This window comes from Phocoena sinus, chromosome 17, assembly GCF_008692025.1.
Source record: "Phocoena sinus isolate mPhoSin1 chromosome 17, mPhoSin1.pri, whole genome shotgun sequence".
Taxonomy (NCBI): Eukaryota; Metazoa; Chordata; class Mammalia; order Artiodactyla; family Phocoenidae; genus Phocoena; species Phocoena sinus.
The window spans coordinates 30,025,040-30,040,811 of record NC_045779.1 but is presented as its reverse complement, the minus strand read 5'-3'; the positions used below and the strand labels follow the sequence as shown (position 1 = coordinate 30,040,811).

The following is a 15,772-nucleotide window of genomic DNA, read 5'->3' as shown; positions in this document are numbered from 1 at the left end:
TCACCTCATGGGTCCAACTCGGTCACCTTTTTTTCTTCTCATTTAGTCCAAAAAGCAAACCACTTGGAGCCCCTGTTATTAATGAGTATGCCGATGCCCAGCTACACAACCTAGTGAGGAGATTGCGTCAAAGAACAGATTTCTACAAGAGAAAGTTGGTGGAAGGTGATATGTCCTCACCTGAAGGCAGCCCCCAAACTGGTGAGCAGTGTGAACTCAAAGTACCAGGAAGAAGGAGGTTATGGGTGGACATGTATTTTGCAAATGTTTTAGTTTGGGGTTCCCCAAAAGCCAACCCCAAGACAATTATTTAGCTATAAATATTTTATATTGAGGGTGCTCCAGGAGGTAAGAGTAGGCAAGAGAGACAGAGAAGGGAGTTAAGACAATAAAGGTGTGTTAATGAAGCATTGCTGCTGTGGGCCACTGGGGCTTGAGCCAGCTGAAAATCTGTGTGGATGACTCATCAGAATTATCCTGAAGGAAGAGGAAGCTGGGGTATCAACCCATCAACTCCTGTCCTTCGTTGGCTGAGGGTTGCTGCTGGGGAATGTTGCTAATACTCCAGCATTTTAAGCAAGGCAGCTGGGAGAAATCCCCAAGGCAGAGAGATGCAGGAGCCTTCTGCACATGACCTCTGGCCCACAGAATATGCACAGGCCAACAACAATATCTGTTATAGAAAGTTTTATTGTAAATATTAATTAATAATACCCATAATAAACAAAGCACTTATAATAAGAATACAAGAATACTACCTGGGTACACAACACAGCAAAGGACATCAGTGAACTAGTCACATAAGGAGAGAGACAATTATCAGTCTATCTAATAATTACAGAAATGTGCTTATGAAAAATTAATAATTACAATAAAGTAGAGCACAAAAGTGATATATACATCATATATACATAGATACATGGTGTATATATAGTATATATACATATATATACCATGATTACATCTATATAAAATGTTTATAGCCCACGCACCACGATGAAGAGTGGCCCCCACTCGCCGCAACTAGAGAAAGTCCTTGCACAGAAACGAAGACCCTACACAGCCAAAAATTAATTAATTAATTAATTTTTTAAAAACTTTAATAAAAAAATGTTTATAAAGGTATAGAAAAAGTAGAGAAGAAAGTGTGTTGTTTAATAACAGATAAATAAAAACAAAATTGTTAATTACATAGGATGGAGTTGAGGATTTCCTTATAATTCTGTAGGAAGAAAGTTGGATTTTCAAAATAAACTATGTATTATATAAAGTTTCTTTTTAAAGAGAAGGGTCTAACATATAGTCATTATAATTTGATAAAGATTTGTTGAAAAGAATATTTTGAGTTTTACTTAACCATAACTGGAAGGATATAAATGAAGCTAAAGAAGCAAGAAACTAGGGGACTTCCCTGGTGGTCCAGTGGTTAAGGCTCTGCCTTCCAATGCAGGGGATGCCGGTTCAATCCCTGGTCAGGAAACTGAGTCCCACATGCTTTGCGGCCAAAAATCCAAAACATAAAACAGAAGCAATATTGTAACAAATTCAATAAAGACTTAAAAAAAAAAAGAAGCATGAAACTGAAACCTGTGGAATGGTGCACATTTGTAATGTTTCTGTTCAATGTAAATCCAAAGCACTATTTATGTTCCAAAATATGTGGGAATGAAACTTGTATTTAAAATATCCTATTTGTAACATCTTTGGGACACTTAATTTAAACTTTAACCTGCTATTTATTTCCAACTTTTGATGTTTTCATTACTTGGATATTTTCACAAATGGCAATATTTTAAACGTCATGAAATGCTTCATCTGCCTGTATTGAGAGGGGAAGATTTTGGAATGTTTTGATTCCAAGAAATCCAAGCTTTTTTCTCATTAAGCTAACCTAACCTCTTAAAAATGTTTTCATCTCTTTTTTCCTATAAAGCAAAGTCCACAGTTGAATCATCAACACAAGAAAGCAGTGCTAAGCTAAAAGAAGAACATTATCAGAAGGTGCCTCTAACAGAGTACCTAAAGAGAATCAGACTTCCAAAAAGCATAGATTCATACACAGGTACCATCAAATTGTGGATTATCTCAGTGGGAGGGCTGGCTGTTACCAAGAACCCCTGAAACCCAAAGTCACAGACAGCTTCCATTTTCTCTAGTCAGTGTTCTGAACCTATCTAGAAAGCAGAATTTAAACTGTATTATCTGCAACGGGTTGTTTTCCCCTTTCCAGCGAAGATAAGAGATAAAAATATTCCTGTGTGCTTTTAAAATAGTCCAGGGCCTGTCCTGTCCCTAATTAACTTCTAAAAGAAGTCCCAAAGCATTAAGTAATATGTTCACTGAACACCCCCCCAAAAAAATCATTATAAAATGTTTGTCTTCTTCCATGGCTTCACATTGTTAATTAATCCAATTGAACAAATCCCCTCCTACAGCTTCCCTTGGGCAGAGGAAAGCTCTGTGTACAGGGTCATGGACTGCCTTCACTGGCTGATTTGCCCCCTCCCCACTTCAGTCACACCCCTGTGGATAAGATGTGGCCTTTGGCTCACAAGCCCTGGGTGACCCTGCAGCTTAATTACCAACCAGCATAAAGCCCTTTGAGTCAGTTCTCCTGGACATGGTAACTGACTTTTCCCTGGGTTCCCCTTTCCTCATCTAAATAGTACAGTCACTCATGGGGACAGACTCAGTGGCCATTCTCTAAGAGACATGAAGAACACTCTTTAATGTCAGAAAAGCTGATAAGATGACTTATCCCTCGTAAACCCCAGTGCCTCGACCCCAGTGCCTCGGCTCTAGGGGCAGAATTGTGCTGAATGTTTTAAACAGAGTCTCTTATACAAATTGTTTATCTCCAGAAGGTGGTGCCCCAACTTTACCAAACTAAGCAACAGAATTATTTTAATGTTTTTTACATGCCATGTGGATTACTCCAGTCTCTATTTTTCTAGATCGATTCTATCTCCTGTGGCTCTTGCTTGTCACCATTGCCTTTAACTGGAACTGCTGGCTTATACCGTTGCGCATCATCTTCCCATATCAAACACCAAACAACACACACTACTGGCTTATTACGGACATCATATGTGATACCATCTACCTTTTCGATTTGCTGTTAATCCAGCCCAGACTCCAGTTTATTAGAAGAGGAGACATAATAGTAAGTAGGGTTTGGGAGAAGCACAAACTGACAAAGGAATATCAGATTGAACTACAAAAAAACAAATTAACAGCATTGTGTTATTTAATGTCTGACTGATTGTCTGCATGTATGGGTCTCTAACCACTGGAACCACCAGTATAATAACAATAACAATAACAACAACAATAACAAAACAACCACTGAGCACTCACCACGTGCTGGGGACCATGCATCTCCCTGTACCTTAGTTTCCTCATTTTAAAAATGGGAATAACAATAGTACCTTCATAATACTGATGAGAAGACTGAATGAATTAATGCAGGTAGCGTGCCTGGAACTGTGTCTGGTGCCTATCTTCTTTTCACTCTTCACTTTCCAGATTCATCACACCTTATTCCTCATCATCAAATGCAGTGTTTGGTCCACTTCAGAAATATCATTCTTACCCTTAGGAGAAATCATCTTCCCCTGGATTTATTCTCACTGTTGAGGGGATTTCAGAGCCAATCCAATCAATCTAAGACAGAAAGAGAAGACTATGTTTTCACAAGTACACATCCAAATCGTACAGCCTCTTATACCCTGCACCCCACCGCCGGGCCCTTCCCCAGCTAACTAGAACAATGCTTCCTTTCCAACTGATGTCCACTGTGATATCCTCATCACAGTCGCAGTGAGGGCTGCATGGAACAGATCCTCCAATGTCAAAGAAGGAAGAGCAGAGCAACCAAGTGTACGGCACCTTGGGTTCATATATGTTTTTGAAGAAGAGAGGTAGTCTCCTTAATCTCCTGAATATTTTCTTTTGAATTTCCAGATGATTTTAAGTTATCAAAAAGCTAAAAGGGGTTTGGGTTATTTTTTTCTTTAAAAAATACTATTTGTGGGCTTCCCTGGTGGCGCAGTGGTTGAGAGTCCGCCTGCCGATGCAGAGGACACGGGTTCCTGCCCCGGTCCAGGAAGATCCCACATGCCGCGGAGCGGCTGGGCCCGTGAGCCATGGCCACTGAGCCTGCACATCCAGAGCCTGTGCTCTGCAATGGGAGAGGCCACAACAGTGAGAGGCCCGCATACCACACACACACACACACATACACAAATATATATATATATATATATATATATATATATATATATATATTATTTGTTGAGGAATGCCCCCTATATTTGAAATCTTTTCTAGGAAGACATTCTAAAGGCAAGAGCTAAAGCTATAGCAAAAATCTATTCAAAATATTCCTTGTGTGGGCTTCAGAGCATTAGTCAACTCACCAGCATGATCCCCTAAGTTCACTGGCAGTTTGATGAATGAAGATGATGTGTACAAATAAGAAATAACACCCAAAAAAGGGGGCACTAATTTCAACCTCCATTAGATGCACAAAAGAGGGAGAAAATCAATATTTGACAAATGGAAAATGACAAAATCAGTAAGGAGAGACTTTTATTTTCAATTTTCTAAGAGGTCTTTGCACACAATGGAGTGTGAAAACCAAGAAAAATAACCAACAAAAACACACTCAATGGTCTCTATTTAAAATGCATTATCACAAGCTACAAATATAGAGCAGGAACTAATTGCTTTGTTTGTTCAAATGAAGTTTAATGGTTTCTTTAATGTAGAGTAGGTAGTTTTAGCCTTTAAACTTGATTACATTTTGCTAAAAGGACTATGCAAGTTGAGTATCCAACCTGAAAGTCTCACTACATTTAGCTATCTATGCGAACTTTGTTTTACACCATCAACTTATTCATTCATTCAACAAACATTTATTAAATACCTATAGTTGACAGGTATTCCAGAACTGGAGGATGGAAATATCAATTCCCCAAGGGCTTGAGGGAAAACAGATACCAGATTGAGGTGCTAGAGGCCACAACAGAGGAAATTGGGAGGGTTTACAAGTTTTCCACAGCATTTATGTGCAGTATCTTTCTTCTGAGAATGGTGCTGCACAGAGTACAGAACTTTGATTCAAGGACCAACAAAAGGAGTCTCTTATTTAAAATGTCCTTTATAGACAGCAGGAATAGAGCTGGGAATGACACCGTGGACGTTATGTAGATATGAGACTTGCACCCACAACACTTTGCTAAGACTGCCAATCACAATGATCCATGGAAACGCTCAGAGCCTTCTAGTGACCACGTCTATCAGGCCTGTCATTATAGTCAACTGCTTTTGGTCCTTTAGCTATTATTTATAAACTGATCTAGAGAAAATTAACAACTCCCTTCTCTGTGCTCTGCACATTTTACTCACACTTCTGTTATTTAATTGTTAAATAACAATTAAGTTCACTATGATGTAGCAGAAACAAATAGTCCAGGGTCAAATTTCGCCTCTGAAATTAACTTACAGCAATACTTGAGAAAAATAAATTTACCCTTTCATTGTGTACTATCTTTGTCATCCGTAAAATAGAACTAGTACCACCCACCTCATAAACTTATTGTGAAGATTAAGTAAGACAATGTGAACACCTAGCCTAGGGTCTGGCTTCTAGAAGATGAGCAGTGAATTGATGACTGAATCAAATGAATGAATGTCCACACACTTTCTCTTGTCTCCTATTTGTATAGGTATCTCACTTTGTTACCTGATAGTAAGTTTCTTGAGAGTAGGGACAGTATTCAATTCATTTCCCTATTTATCCTAGGAATTCAGAGGGTACATTCAAAAATGTTTAAAGGAGTGAATGAATGGCAATCTTGGTTCAAGGATTTTCTTCCCTTGAATAACAGTTTAATCTACCTTGTAGTAGTATTATATAATATTATTATTTTGAAACATTTTTATCTGTTCTATGTGAAATTATGGATTTTCTATGAATTATTTAAAAGAAGAGGTAAACAATAAATAGATATAATAATACCTTAGATGAGGGTCTTCAAAGACTATCTGATTGAAAAAGATTTAAGTGCAATTATCATACCCTTTCTAAAGTAAGCTTCCTCAGAATAAATGTTGCCTGCATAATAATGAGACTTAAAAGAGACAGAGAGAATTAAATAGGGTTACATACTAAAAATAAGTGCCTACAGAGAGACCTTCAAGATGGCAGAGGAGTAAGAAGTGGAGACCACCTTCCTCCCCACAAATACATCAGAAATACATCTACATGTGGAACAACTCCTACAGAACACCTACTGAACACTGGCAGAAGACCTCAGACCTCCCAAAAGGCAAGAAACTCCCCACATACCTGGGTAGGGCAAAAGAAAAAAGAAAAAACACAGACAAAAGAATAGAGACAGGGGCTTCCCTGGTGGCGCAGTGGTTGAGAGTCAGCCTGCCGATGCAGGGGACACAGGTTCATGCCCCGATCCGGGAAGATCCCACATGCCGCGGAGTGGCTGGGCCCATGAGCCATGGCCACTGATTCTGCGTGTCCGGAGCCTGTGCTCCGCAACGGGAGAAGCCACAACAGTGAGAGGCCCGTGTACCACAAAAAAAAAAAAAAAAAAAAAAAGAATAGGGACGGGACCTGCACCAGTGGGAGGGAGCTGTGAAGGAGGAAAGGTTTCCACACAGTAGGAAGCCCCTTCACCAGCAGAGACAGGGAGTGGAAGAGGGGGGAAGCTTCAGAGCCATGGAGGAGAGCACAGCAACAGGGGTGCAGAGGGCAAAGCAGAGAGATTCCCGCACAGAGGATCGGTGCCGACCAGCACTCACCAGCCCAAGAGGCTTGTCTGCTCACCTGCTGGGGTGGGTGGGGGTTGGGAGCTGAGGCTCAGGCTTCAGAGGTCAGATCCCAGGGAGAGGACTGGGGTTGCCTGCGTGAACACAGCCTGAAGGGGGCTAATGTGCCACAGCTAGCTGGGAGGGAGTCCAGGAAAAAGTCTGGAACTGCCTAAGAGGCAAGAGACCATTGTTTCGGGGTGCGTGAGGAGAGGGGATTCAGAACACTGCCTAAACAAGCTCCAGAGATGGGCACGAGCTGCGGCTATCAGCGCGGACATCAGAGACGGGCATGAAAAGCTAAGGCTGCTGCTGCAGCCACCAAGAAGCCTGTGTGCAAGCACAGGTCACTATCAATACCTCCCCTCCTGGGAGCCTGTGCAGCCCACCACTGCCAGGGTCCTGTGGTCCAGGGACAACTTCCCTGGGAGAACACACTGCACGCCTCAGGCTGTTGCAATGTCATGCCGGCCTCTGCCACCACAGACTCACCCCGCATTCCATATCCTTCCCTCCTCCCAGCCTCAGTGCTCCAGAGTCCCCTAATCAGCTGCTACTTTAACCCCGTCCTGTCGTAGTGAAGAACAGATGCCCTCAGACAACCTACAGTCAGAGGCAGGGCCAAATCCAAAGCTGAACCCCAGGAGCTGCGCAAACAAAGAAGAGAAAGGGAAATTTCTCCCAGCAGCCTCAGGAGCAGCGGATTAAATCTTCACAATCAACTTGATGCACCCTGCATCTCTGGAATAACTGAATAGACGATGAATCATGCCAAAATTGAGGCAGTGGACTTTGGGAGCAACTGTAGACTTGGGGTTTGCTGTCTGCATCTAATTTGTTTCTGGTTTTATGTGTATCTTAGTTTAGTATTTACAGTTTGTTATCATTGGTAGATTTGTTTATTCATTTGGTTGCTCTCTTCCTTTTTTTTATATATACTTTTTTTTTTTTCCTTTTTCTCTTTTTCTGAGTGTGTATGTGTATGCTTCTTTGTCTGTATGGCTTTGCTTCCACCATTTTTCCTAGGGTTCTGTTGGTCCATTTTTGTTTTTTGGGGTTTTCTTTTTTTTATTTTAGTATAGTTTTTAGCACTTGTTATCATTGGTGGATTTGTTTTTTGGTTTCATTGTTCATTCTTTCTTTTTCTCTTTTTATTAATTTTTAAATTTTTTATTTTTACTAACTTTTTTATTCTTCTTTTAATACCTTTATTTTATTTTCTTTTTTCTTTCTTTCTTTCTTTTTCACTCCATTTTCTTCTGAGCTGTGTGGCTGACAGGGTCTTGGTGGTCCAGCCAGGTGTCAGGCCTGTGCCTCTGAGGTGGGAGAGCCAAGTTCAGGACACTGGTCCACAAGAAATCTCCCAGCTCCACATAATATCAAGTGGTGAAAGCTCTCCCAGAGATCTCCATCTCAATGCTCATACCCAGCTCCACTCAAGGGATAAATATGCTAAGATCATTCTTCCAGAGTTGGAGGATGGGGTCATACTTCAACTTAACTTCTTAGCACTTGATACGTCTGTCTGTTCCATATGTCTGTTCCATATAAGCTTTGAAGGAGCACTTGATATGTGCACTTGATATGTCTGTCTGTTCCATATAAGCTTTGAAGGAGCTGACTCATCATACTCAAGCTTGGTACATGATTCAGCATAAACTTGTACATATACCTATATCTGCCTGTGGTTCAGTAAGACATTTTGTTTAAGGGAAAAGAATCATTAAATAAGCATGTCATATATTTTCTAATGTATTTCTATAAAATTTAGTATGTGCACATGGGTAGAAATTATAGCCAAAAAAATGGGGTGGTGGGGCAGGAATTGGGAACTTGGCTAACAAATCTTAAACATTGTTCAACAGCAATTTAAAATTTTTGAACATGGACAGCCTGGATAATAATTATTAGAAGATGTTGCTTCCATGTGTCCAAGTTATAATACTTTGGTCAAATAATTAATAGTACACAGAAAATTTCCTCCTACCTATAAGTGAAATAGAAAAATATAATCCCAATATTAGCATTAATTCTGAATGTTAACAAATGCCTTCCTATTCCTCTATCTCTTATCACACATTTACTGAGCACATGTTGTGTGTTAGACATTGTGTTAGGAACTGAGAAACACAGGATAAATATATTGTCCCTACCCTTTTAAGTAGCTCAGAGTATGAAGCATGGACAGACAAAAGAAAAATGGTGGAGTTTTGTGATGTAAGTCATGACAGAGGTAAGCCCTTGGTGCTATTTGATGCAAAGAAAACCAGATAAAGGAGGGAACACCTGGTCCAAATTTTGATGGATTAATTGAAATTATCTGCACACGTTCATCCCCATAAAAAAGGGAAAAATATGTCCTAAATTCTGGGAACAGCATAGGTAAAGGCATCAAGGTAAGAAACTCTGCTATGCACTGTTAAACAGAATAAGTATAAGATGCTTCAGGAGGTGAGTGAGACAGAGAAAATAGAGCTTTGTATATCATGAAAGGGAGCTTGGATTTTTTTTCTTTAAGTCATGTGAAGTCATAGAATTTGACATAAATAGAATTGTTAATGATCTGATCTAGAGAGATCATCTCACTGCCATTGTAGAACTGATCAAGGAAAGCAAGAATAAAGGCAAGGAAACCAAAGCCAAAAAGAGAAAATAGTCATGAGAAAATTTTAAAAAGGAGAATCAGTAGAACTTGGTTGCTGGTTGGATGAGGGCTAAGGGAGAGTGAGTGGTGTAGGATCACTGACTAGTGTAGATGAGGATGCTCATATGATACTCAATAAGAGGAGGAGCATGGATGGCTTTAGGGGAAATGGAGAATGATGATGCATTCAGGTTTGTTGTAGGTTAAATTTGAGATGAGCAGAACTGCTAAGTGAGGGAGACAATAATCAGTTGTTGGACAGGTCAACAGCTCCAGATACTAATATTAAGTGGAGGTAGAGGTTTGGTAGCATCCACAAACATGGTGATCTTTGAAATAATGAAAGTGGATGAAATTTCCCAGGAAGTAAATATGAAAAGAGAAGAGGGCTGAATCCTGGGAAATATTGACTTTAAATGGCTAGCCATAGGATGCAAGAAGGATCCTGAAGGGCTTCCCTGGTGGCGCAGTCGTTGAGAGTCCGCCTGTCGATGCAGGGTACACGGGTTCATGCCCCGGTCCGGGAAGATCCCACATGTCGCGGAGCGGCTGGGCCCGTGAGCCATGGCCGCTGAGCCTGCGCATCTGGAGCCTGTGCTCCACAATGGGAGAAACAGTGAGAGGCCCGCGTACCACAAATAAAAAAAAAAAAAAAAAAAAAAAAAAGAAGGACCCTGAAAACTGGAACTGAAGAAGTAAACCAAGAATGGCATTACAGATTCTTTGAAAAGAGAAAGTTCCAAGGACAAAATTGTCCCCAAAAAGTCAAATGCTTCAAAAGTTTTACTCATCTCTTCATGCCTTTACCTATTCATCCACTCAAATATTTATTGGGCTTTTAATATATTATAGTCACTAGTTATATACAGTTGCTAAACAAAATCAACCCTGTCCTGAGATAGATTACCATTTCATGGAGTAGACTGATCTTAAATAAATGGGGCAAGACATATATGTGTGATTTCAAAATGTGGTGAGTGCCATAAAAGAATGTTAGTATGTAAAGGATTCCCTGGGTATGATCATTAGGAGGTTATTGGTGACTTTCACAATGGTAGTCTTGATGGAATAAGAGAAGTGAGCAAAAGTCAAATCACCACCAAAATTGCCATGAGTTGAAGAATAAATATGAAGAAAGGATGTGGAGCAAAGCAAGGTAGATAACCCTCTTAAGAAGCGTTAGTGTGACAATTAGAGCAATACAAAAAGAAAACAAAGCCAAGGAAGGTTTTTAAATTTATGATATGGGAAGATAGAGCATATTTATAGGCTGTTGTTAGAAGGAACTAATAGAAAAGAATAGCTATAAATATTTTTAAAGTGAGAAAATGTTTAATGAAATTGGCTAAAATTAATATGAATTATAAATATAACATATTTCAGGTGGATTCAAATGAACTAAAGAGACACTACAGGAGTTCTACAAAATTTCAGGTAGGTGACTTACAATTCCAAAATTGTTCAACTAATCCATTACAATTTTGACTTTAAGTTCCATCTATAAATTTCTACCCAAAAAAATCTGCTTCCTTTAAAAATTGTAGCCTTTGTAACAAAGTTTATACAGGTGAAGTTTTATTAGGCAGAGTTTTTCTTCTCAATAATTATACAATATACTTCCTAGTATGTGCAAATGTGTAATTCAATATATGGGTCTTTACTAGGCAGAACAAAATCTTAGCACCCACATTTAAATTCCAATTTAAATGTCCACAAAGGAGTATGGGGTGTACTTTGTCTTGTCCATATATAATTCTAGCCTCCAATTCATGTAGCATGATGATGTAAAAGTCTACAAAATTGTTTCTACTCTTATTTCTTTCTTGTTCATATAAGCAAAATATATGCTACGGTATAGCACAGGGAACTCTGCTAAATATTCTGTAATAACCTAAATGGGAAAAGAATTAGAAAAAGAATAGACACATGTATATGTATAACTGAATCACTTTGCTATACACCTGAAACTAACACAACATTGTTAATCAACTATACTCCAATATGAAATTTTAAAAAAAATTTTAATAAAATAATTTTAAAAATAAAACCACTGGAAATTGTCAGAATGGCATACAGCAAAAAAAAAGAAGCAATTATTTAGATAACATGGCATCTTCCTTTTCTCAAATAACAGTATAATATTATTTTTTCACCCATGTGTAGTTTTTTCACCCATAATTATTTACAAAGTACTTTATTATCTTTTATTGTTCCTCCTAACCCCAAGAAATAGGCAGAGATTTGAGGGTGTTCCAAGGTTACCTAAACTGTATGCATGAACTCCAACCTCCCATTTCAAGGACAACACTTTAGTGGCCTCAAATTTTGTTAAAAATACAAATCTCAGTTTAGGTGCCAAATTGTCCCTACTGGCAATCTATGGTGATTAAAATTTCTTTCAATTCTTTTTTATCTCCAATTAATTTTCTCTGTAAAAACTGCCACATACTTAGACATATTCATAAAAGATCTAAACTACTTTGATGAACTCTACAAAGAGGATGAATAGTTTTGTAAGTGCCACAGACCTTATTCCAAACACTTAATCACTTTCTTGAATTTGAATAAGGGCAACTTAACTCATATATTTAATTTGGGTTCATAAATGTAAACTTTTACATTTATTTAATTGAAGTCATGCCTTTTGAATTTCCTTAGCACATCCTGTATGTCTTATGGCATTGTATTACACTATTTCTGCGCTTGGTTATTCCACCACTAGATTGTTAACTTCTTGTGGACAGAAACAATACCTTACTGCTATTTCAACCCCAACATGCTTTGCAAAGTTCCTTGTACAGAGTACAGTGTTGGTCAGTACTTAATTCAATTTTCTACAATTCATTGAGAAATAAATCATCTCTATCTATACAAATCCACATTAATGTATTAATATCAAACATGATTAATAACTCTCTGCATAGAAAAGTCAAGTGAGTATGTGAGCAACTGGATCCTGAAATAGCACTAGACAAATCAACAGTTCTGTGCTCCTGCTTCCTTATTTATAAGACATTATTTTAGTAACTGCTCTGTGTACCTCTCAACTTGTTATGAGGCTCAATATCTGTAGGGTAAAATCAATGAGGTTTGATGATATTATGCAATTTTTAAGCCAATTATTTTAGTAAGTAATTTGTTTATAGTAGCCAATGTGTGTTCATTCAAACTGAAAGTCCCATTCCTTTTCAATAGCACTAGGCTTTGAAATTGTAGTACACAATTAATTACCTCAACTTTCCATTTCATACGTATGGCCTTACACAAAACTCTTAACTCCTCTTAATTGTCTTAAATAAATTAAACGTTTTTTTAATGTACTCTGTTTTTCAAGATGACGTAAAAAATAATGAAAATGAATAATTGTCTTATGTAAAAGAATTTTTTATTGTTATCATTGCAATCAGGAAAGTATGCAAATGTTATGCTGTCATTTCACAATTACTAGGGTAATGGAAGGCCAGAATAATTTAAATTCATCACAAATTTAAAATATATTGTCTTTAGCTATAATAGTACTTTCAATACCTTCTTCCATCGGAGCTGATAATTGTAAATGGGACTGACTTCTTTCCTCTCCTCTCTGTTAGCCTGTATAGTCTCTGATAGATATGTTCACAGCAGTTTATTGTTAGCAATATGATACAAGGTAGACAGCAGTAGAAAGAACTGAAGAGTCTGGATGAACCACCAACAATATAATTAGCCCTCAACACTGGAGAATTGCCTGAAACATAAAAATATATCACTACAATGAATGCCCAATTGTTTCACATAAAATCAAGAATGGGCTTGAGTTTCAGTCCAAAAGCCCCAAGTTTAAAACACTATTAAAATGTATTTTAACAGTAGCAACCATGCCATCTCTTAAATATATGTGACAGCTCAACAAAATCCCAGAAAATGCAATGCTGAAGCCGAGATCAGATGAATGAAGCTGGAAATGAAATTCATTAGAAGTAGGCTATGAAGTAGTGTTCTTGTTTTCAGGGCACTAATACACCTTTCAGTGACACCATGCATATGAAACTGAAGGCAATTTTGTATTAAGCAACAAATAAATCATGGTGACTGGTCAGCCCTTACATACATTGGTATAAATCAATTCATGTCCTAAAAAGCATGTAAACACAACATAATTGTGAATGTGTTCTTCCAACAGTTGGATGTGGCATCAATAATGCCATTTGATGTTTTCTACCTCTTCTTTGGGTTTAATCCAATATTTAGGACAAATAGGATGTTAAAGGTAAGATAACTATACTTAACTGTCTTCTTATAATAATGGAAGTCTCAAAGTACTTTAAAATATCCTAAAAGTATCATATTCTTAATTTTTCGTAAACTATCCTCCATTTTTATGCCCTCATCAATGCTAAGAATTTTAAAAGCTGAATGAAGGAAAAATATCCCTATTTCTAGTAATGGAAGTTGCTTTTGTTGTTTTGAGTCTGCATCTCATAACAGCTATTTTTATAACTTAAAATAGGAATGCTTTTATATTTTGAAATACAGCTATAATTACAAATGAATATTTTATAATTTTATTCTGTTCCACTTGTCACTATTTATTACATAGTCACTGAATGCCTGCAATACTGGCTGTAAAATGAGGGTATTAGTTTAGCTGACCTCTAAGTTATCTCACTCATCAAAAATTCTATAATTATAGAAAAATGCAAGCACAGTTTTGCATAACAAAATTATTTATATACTTAGATACAACTCAAATGTCCATCAAGAGGGAAATAGTTAAATACATTGCAGTATATCTATAGAGTACATTGTAATGCAAAAATGAAGAGGAAGTTTTCTATGAAAGATCTCCAAGACAAACTGCTCAGTTAAAAAAAAAAAAAAGCTAGTTACAGAACAGTTTATAGAACAATAGTAACTTTTGTAACAGAAAGGGGAAAATATTCTATTTTTCTATATTACATAAACAGTGGAAGACTACCCAAAAAGTCTAATAAAAATGGTTAACTGAAGTAAGGATGGGAAGCTGGAGGGAAAAGCAGGATGGGTAGGGGCAGGAATAGGAGAAAAGACTATGAAGGTATATATTTCCTATTGTTTTTGAACTATGTGAATGTATTACCTATTCAAAAAGGTTCTAAGACATAAATATTTTATAACTCATAGCTTTATCAGATACCTAAGAAGAATCTGAGGAGAGTCAGGATGTGAAATTTCATATAAATTTTTAATAATAGCAATGATAGCTTGTATTTCCAAAGCCAGCCTTCTTAAAAGGAACACCAAAGATTTTATCGGTTTTAGGTGGTTATCGCTTTGACACCTTGGGAAAACAAGATGACATAATCTGGAGACTCGGGTGGATCCTAACACAGCTGCAGCTGATATCTGTTGAATACATACCTGTAGCTACATACTTTGTTAAACTTGGTATTCATTATCTCATTTATTCCTCCAAACAACCTCATTTTAGAGATGAGGGAAATGAGAATTAGCAGAGTAAAAAAATCTGTCCAGACACACTCTGGTGAGTGGCAGTATCTGGATTCTATCACATATTTTTTCTGATCCCAAATTCCTTACTATAATCAGATGGGCAAATAAACTTCAGGCTGAAGGAGCTTTCCTTCCACACCCATGATTTTTCCAAGTCAAGAGGGACCTTACTCTATACTCTTGGCCATCCAAGACAACTCTAGAGACTTCTGTTTTGACCACAGAATGTAGGTCTAGATTGAGCAGAACTTAACGTTCCCAGCAGCTTGGTGGGCTGGCCATCCATCATCAAATTTCTAGTGTAGAATGGATGTTTCTGGAGGCCACTGCTCAGAAGCAACCAACTTTGAGAGAGACTCAAGTTCCTATGGATTTGAGTGTTTGTCTGGCATTATAATAAAAATTTATAAAATGCTAACTCTTCAAACCCCATCTCTGTGTCCCTTCAGTGTCCAAAAATCTACTCACTATATTAGGTAGTTTTTTTTATAATATAGGAGATCCTGAAAGCCAACATTAATCTTCTTTACATAACCCCACAGTTCAGTCATCTTCACATAAGTGTGTCATTTTAATGTGCAGTTCTCTAGGGAAAATATCATTTACCTATCTCCAAATTATATATGAGAAAACAAATTAAGAATATAAATTTTCTCTACAGTGAACACTTAAGCTAAATTTTAAAATGTGCCTTTGTGAAAACTTCTGTTAAGAGCACAATAAACAAGTTACCACAAATTGAAATTATCTTAATCTGAATGGTTAATGGATGTTTCCTACTCAGGAATTCTGGAAAAACAAATCATTTGTGTATATTTCTAGTTAAAT

At 37.5% G+C, this 15,772-nt stretch overlaps 1 protein-coding gene across 1 annotated transcript in view; it reads left to right on the top strand.

Annotated features, from left to right (window-relative positions):
* Positions 1-15,772, top strand: part of CNGB3 (cyclic nucleotide gated channel subunit beta 3) — a 144,275-nt gene that overhangs the window by 68,615 nt on the left and 59,888 nt on the right. The window contains exons 4-8 of the mRNA XM_032610162.1: positions 56-201; positions 1,934-2,062; positions 2,955-3,163; positions 10,856-10,906; positions 13,635-13,721. Coding sequence (XP_032466053.1) covers positions 56-201; positions 1,934-2,062; positions 2,955-3,163; positions 10,856-10,906; positions 13,635-13,721 — 622 coding nt within the window. The remainder of the gene's footprint in view (positions 1-55; positions 202-1,933; positions 2,063-2,954; positions 3,164-10,855; positions 10,907-13,634; positions 13,722-15,772) is intronic.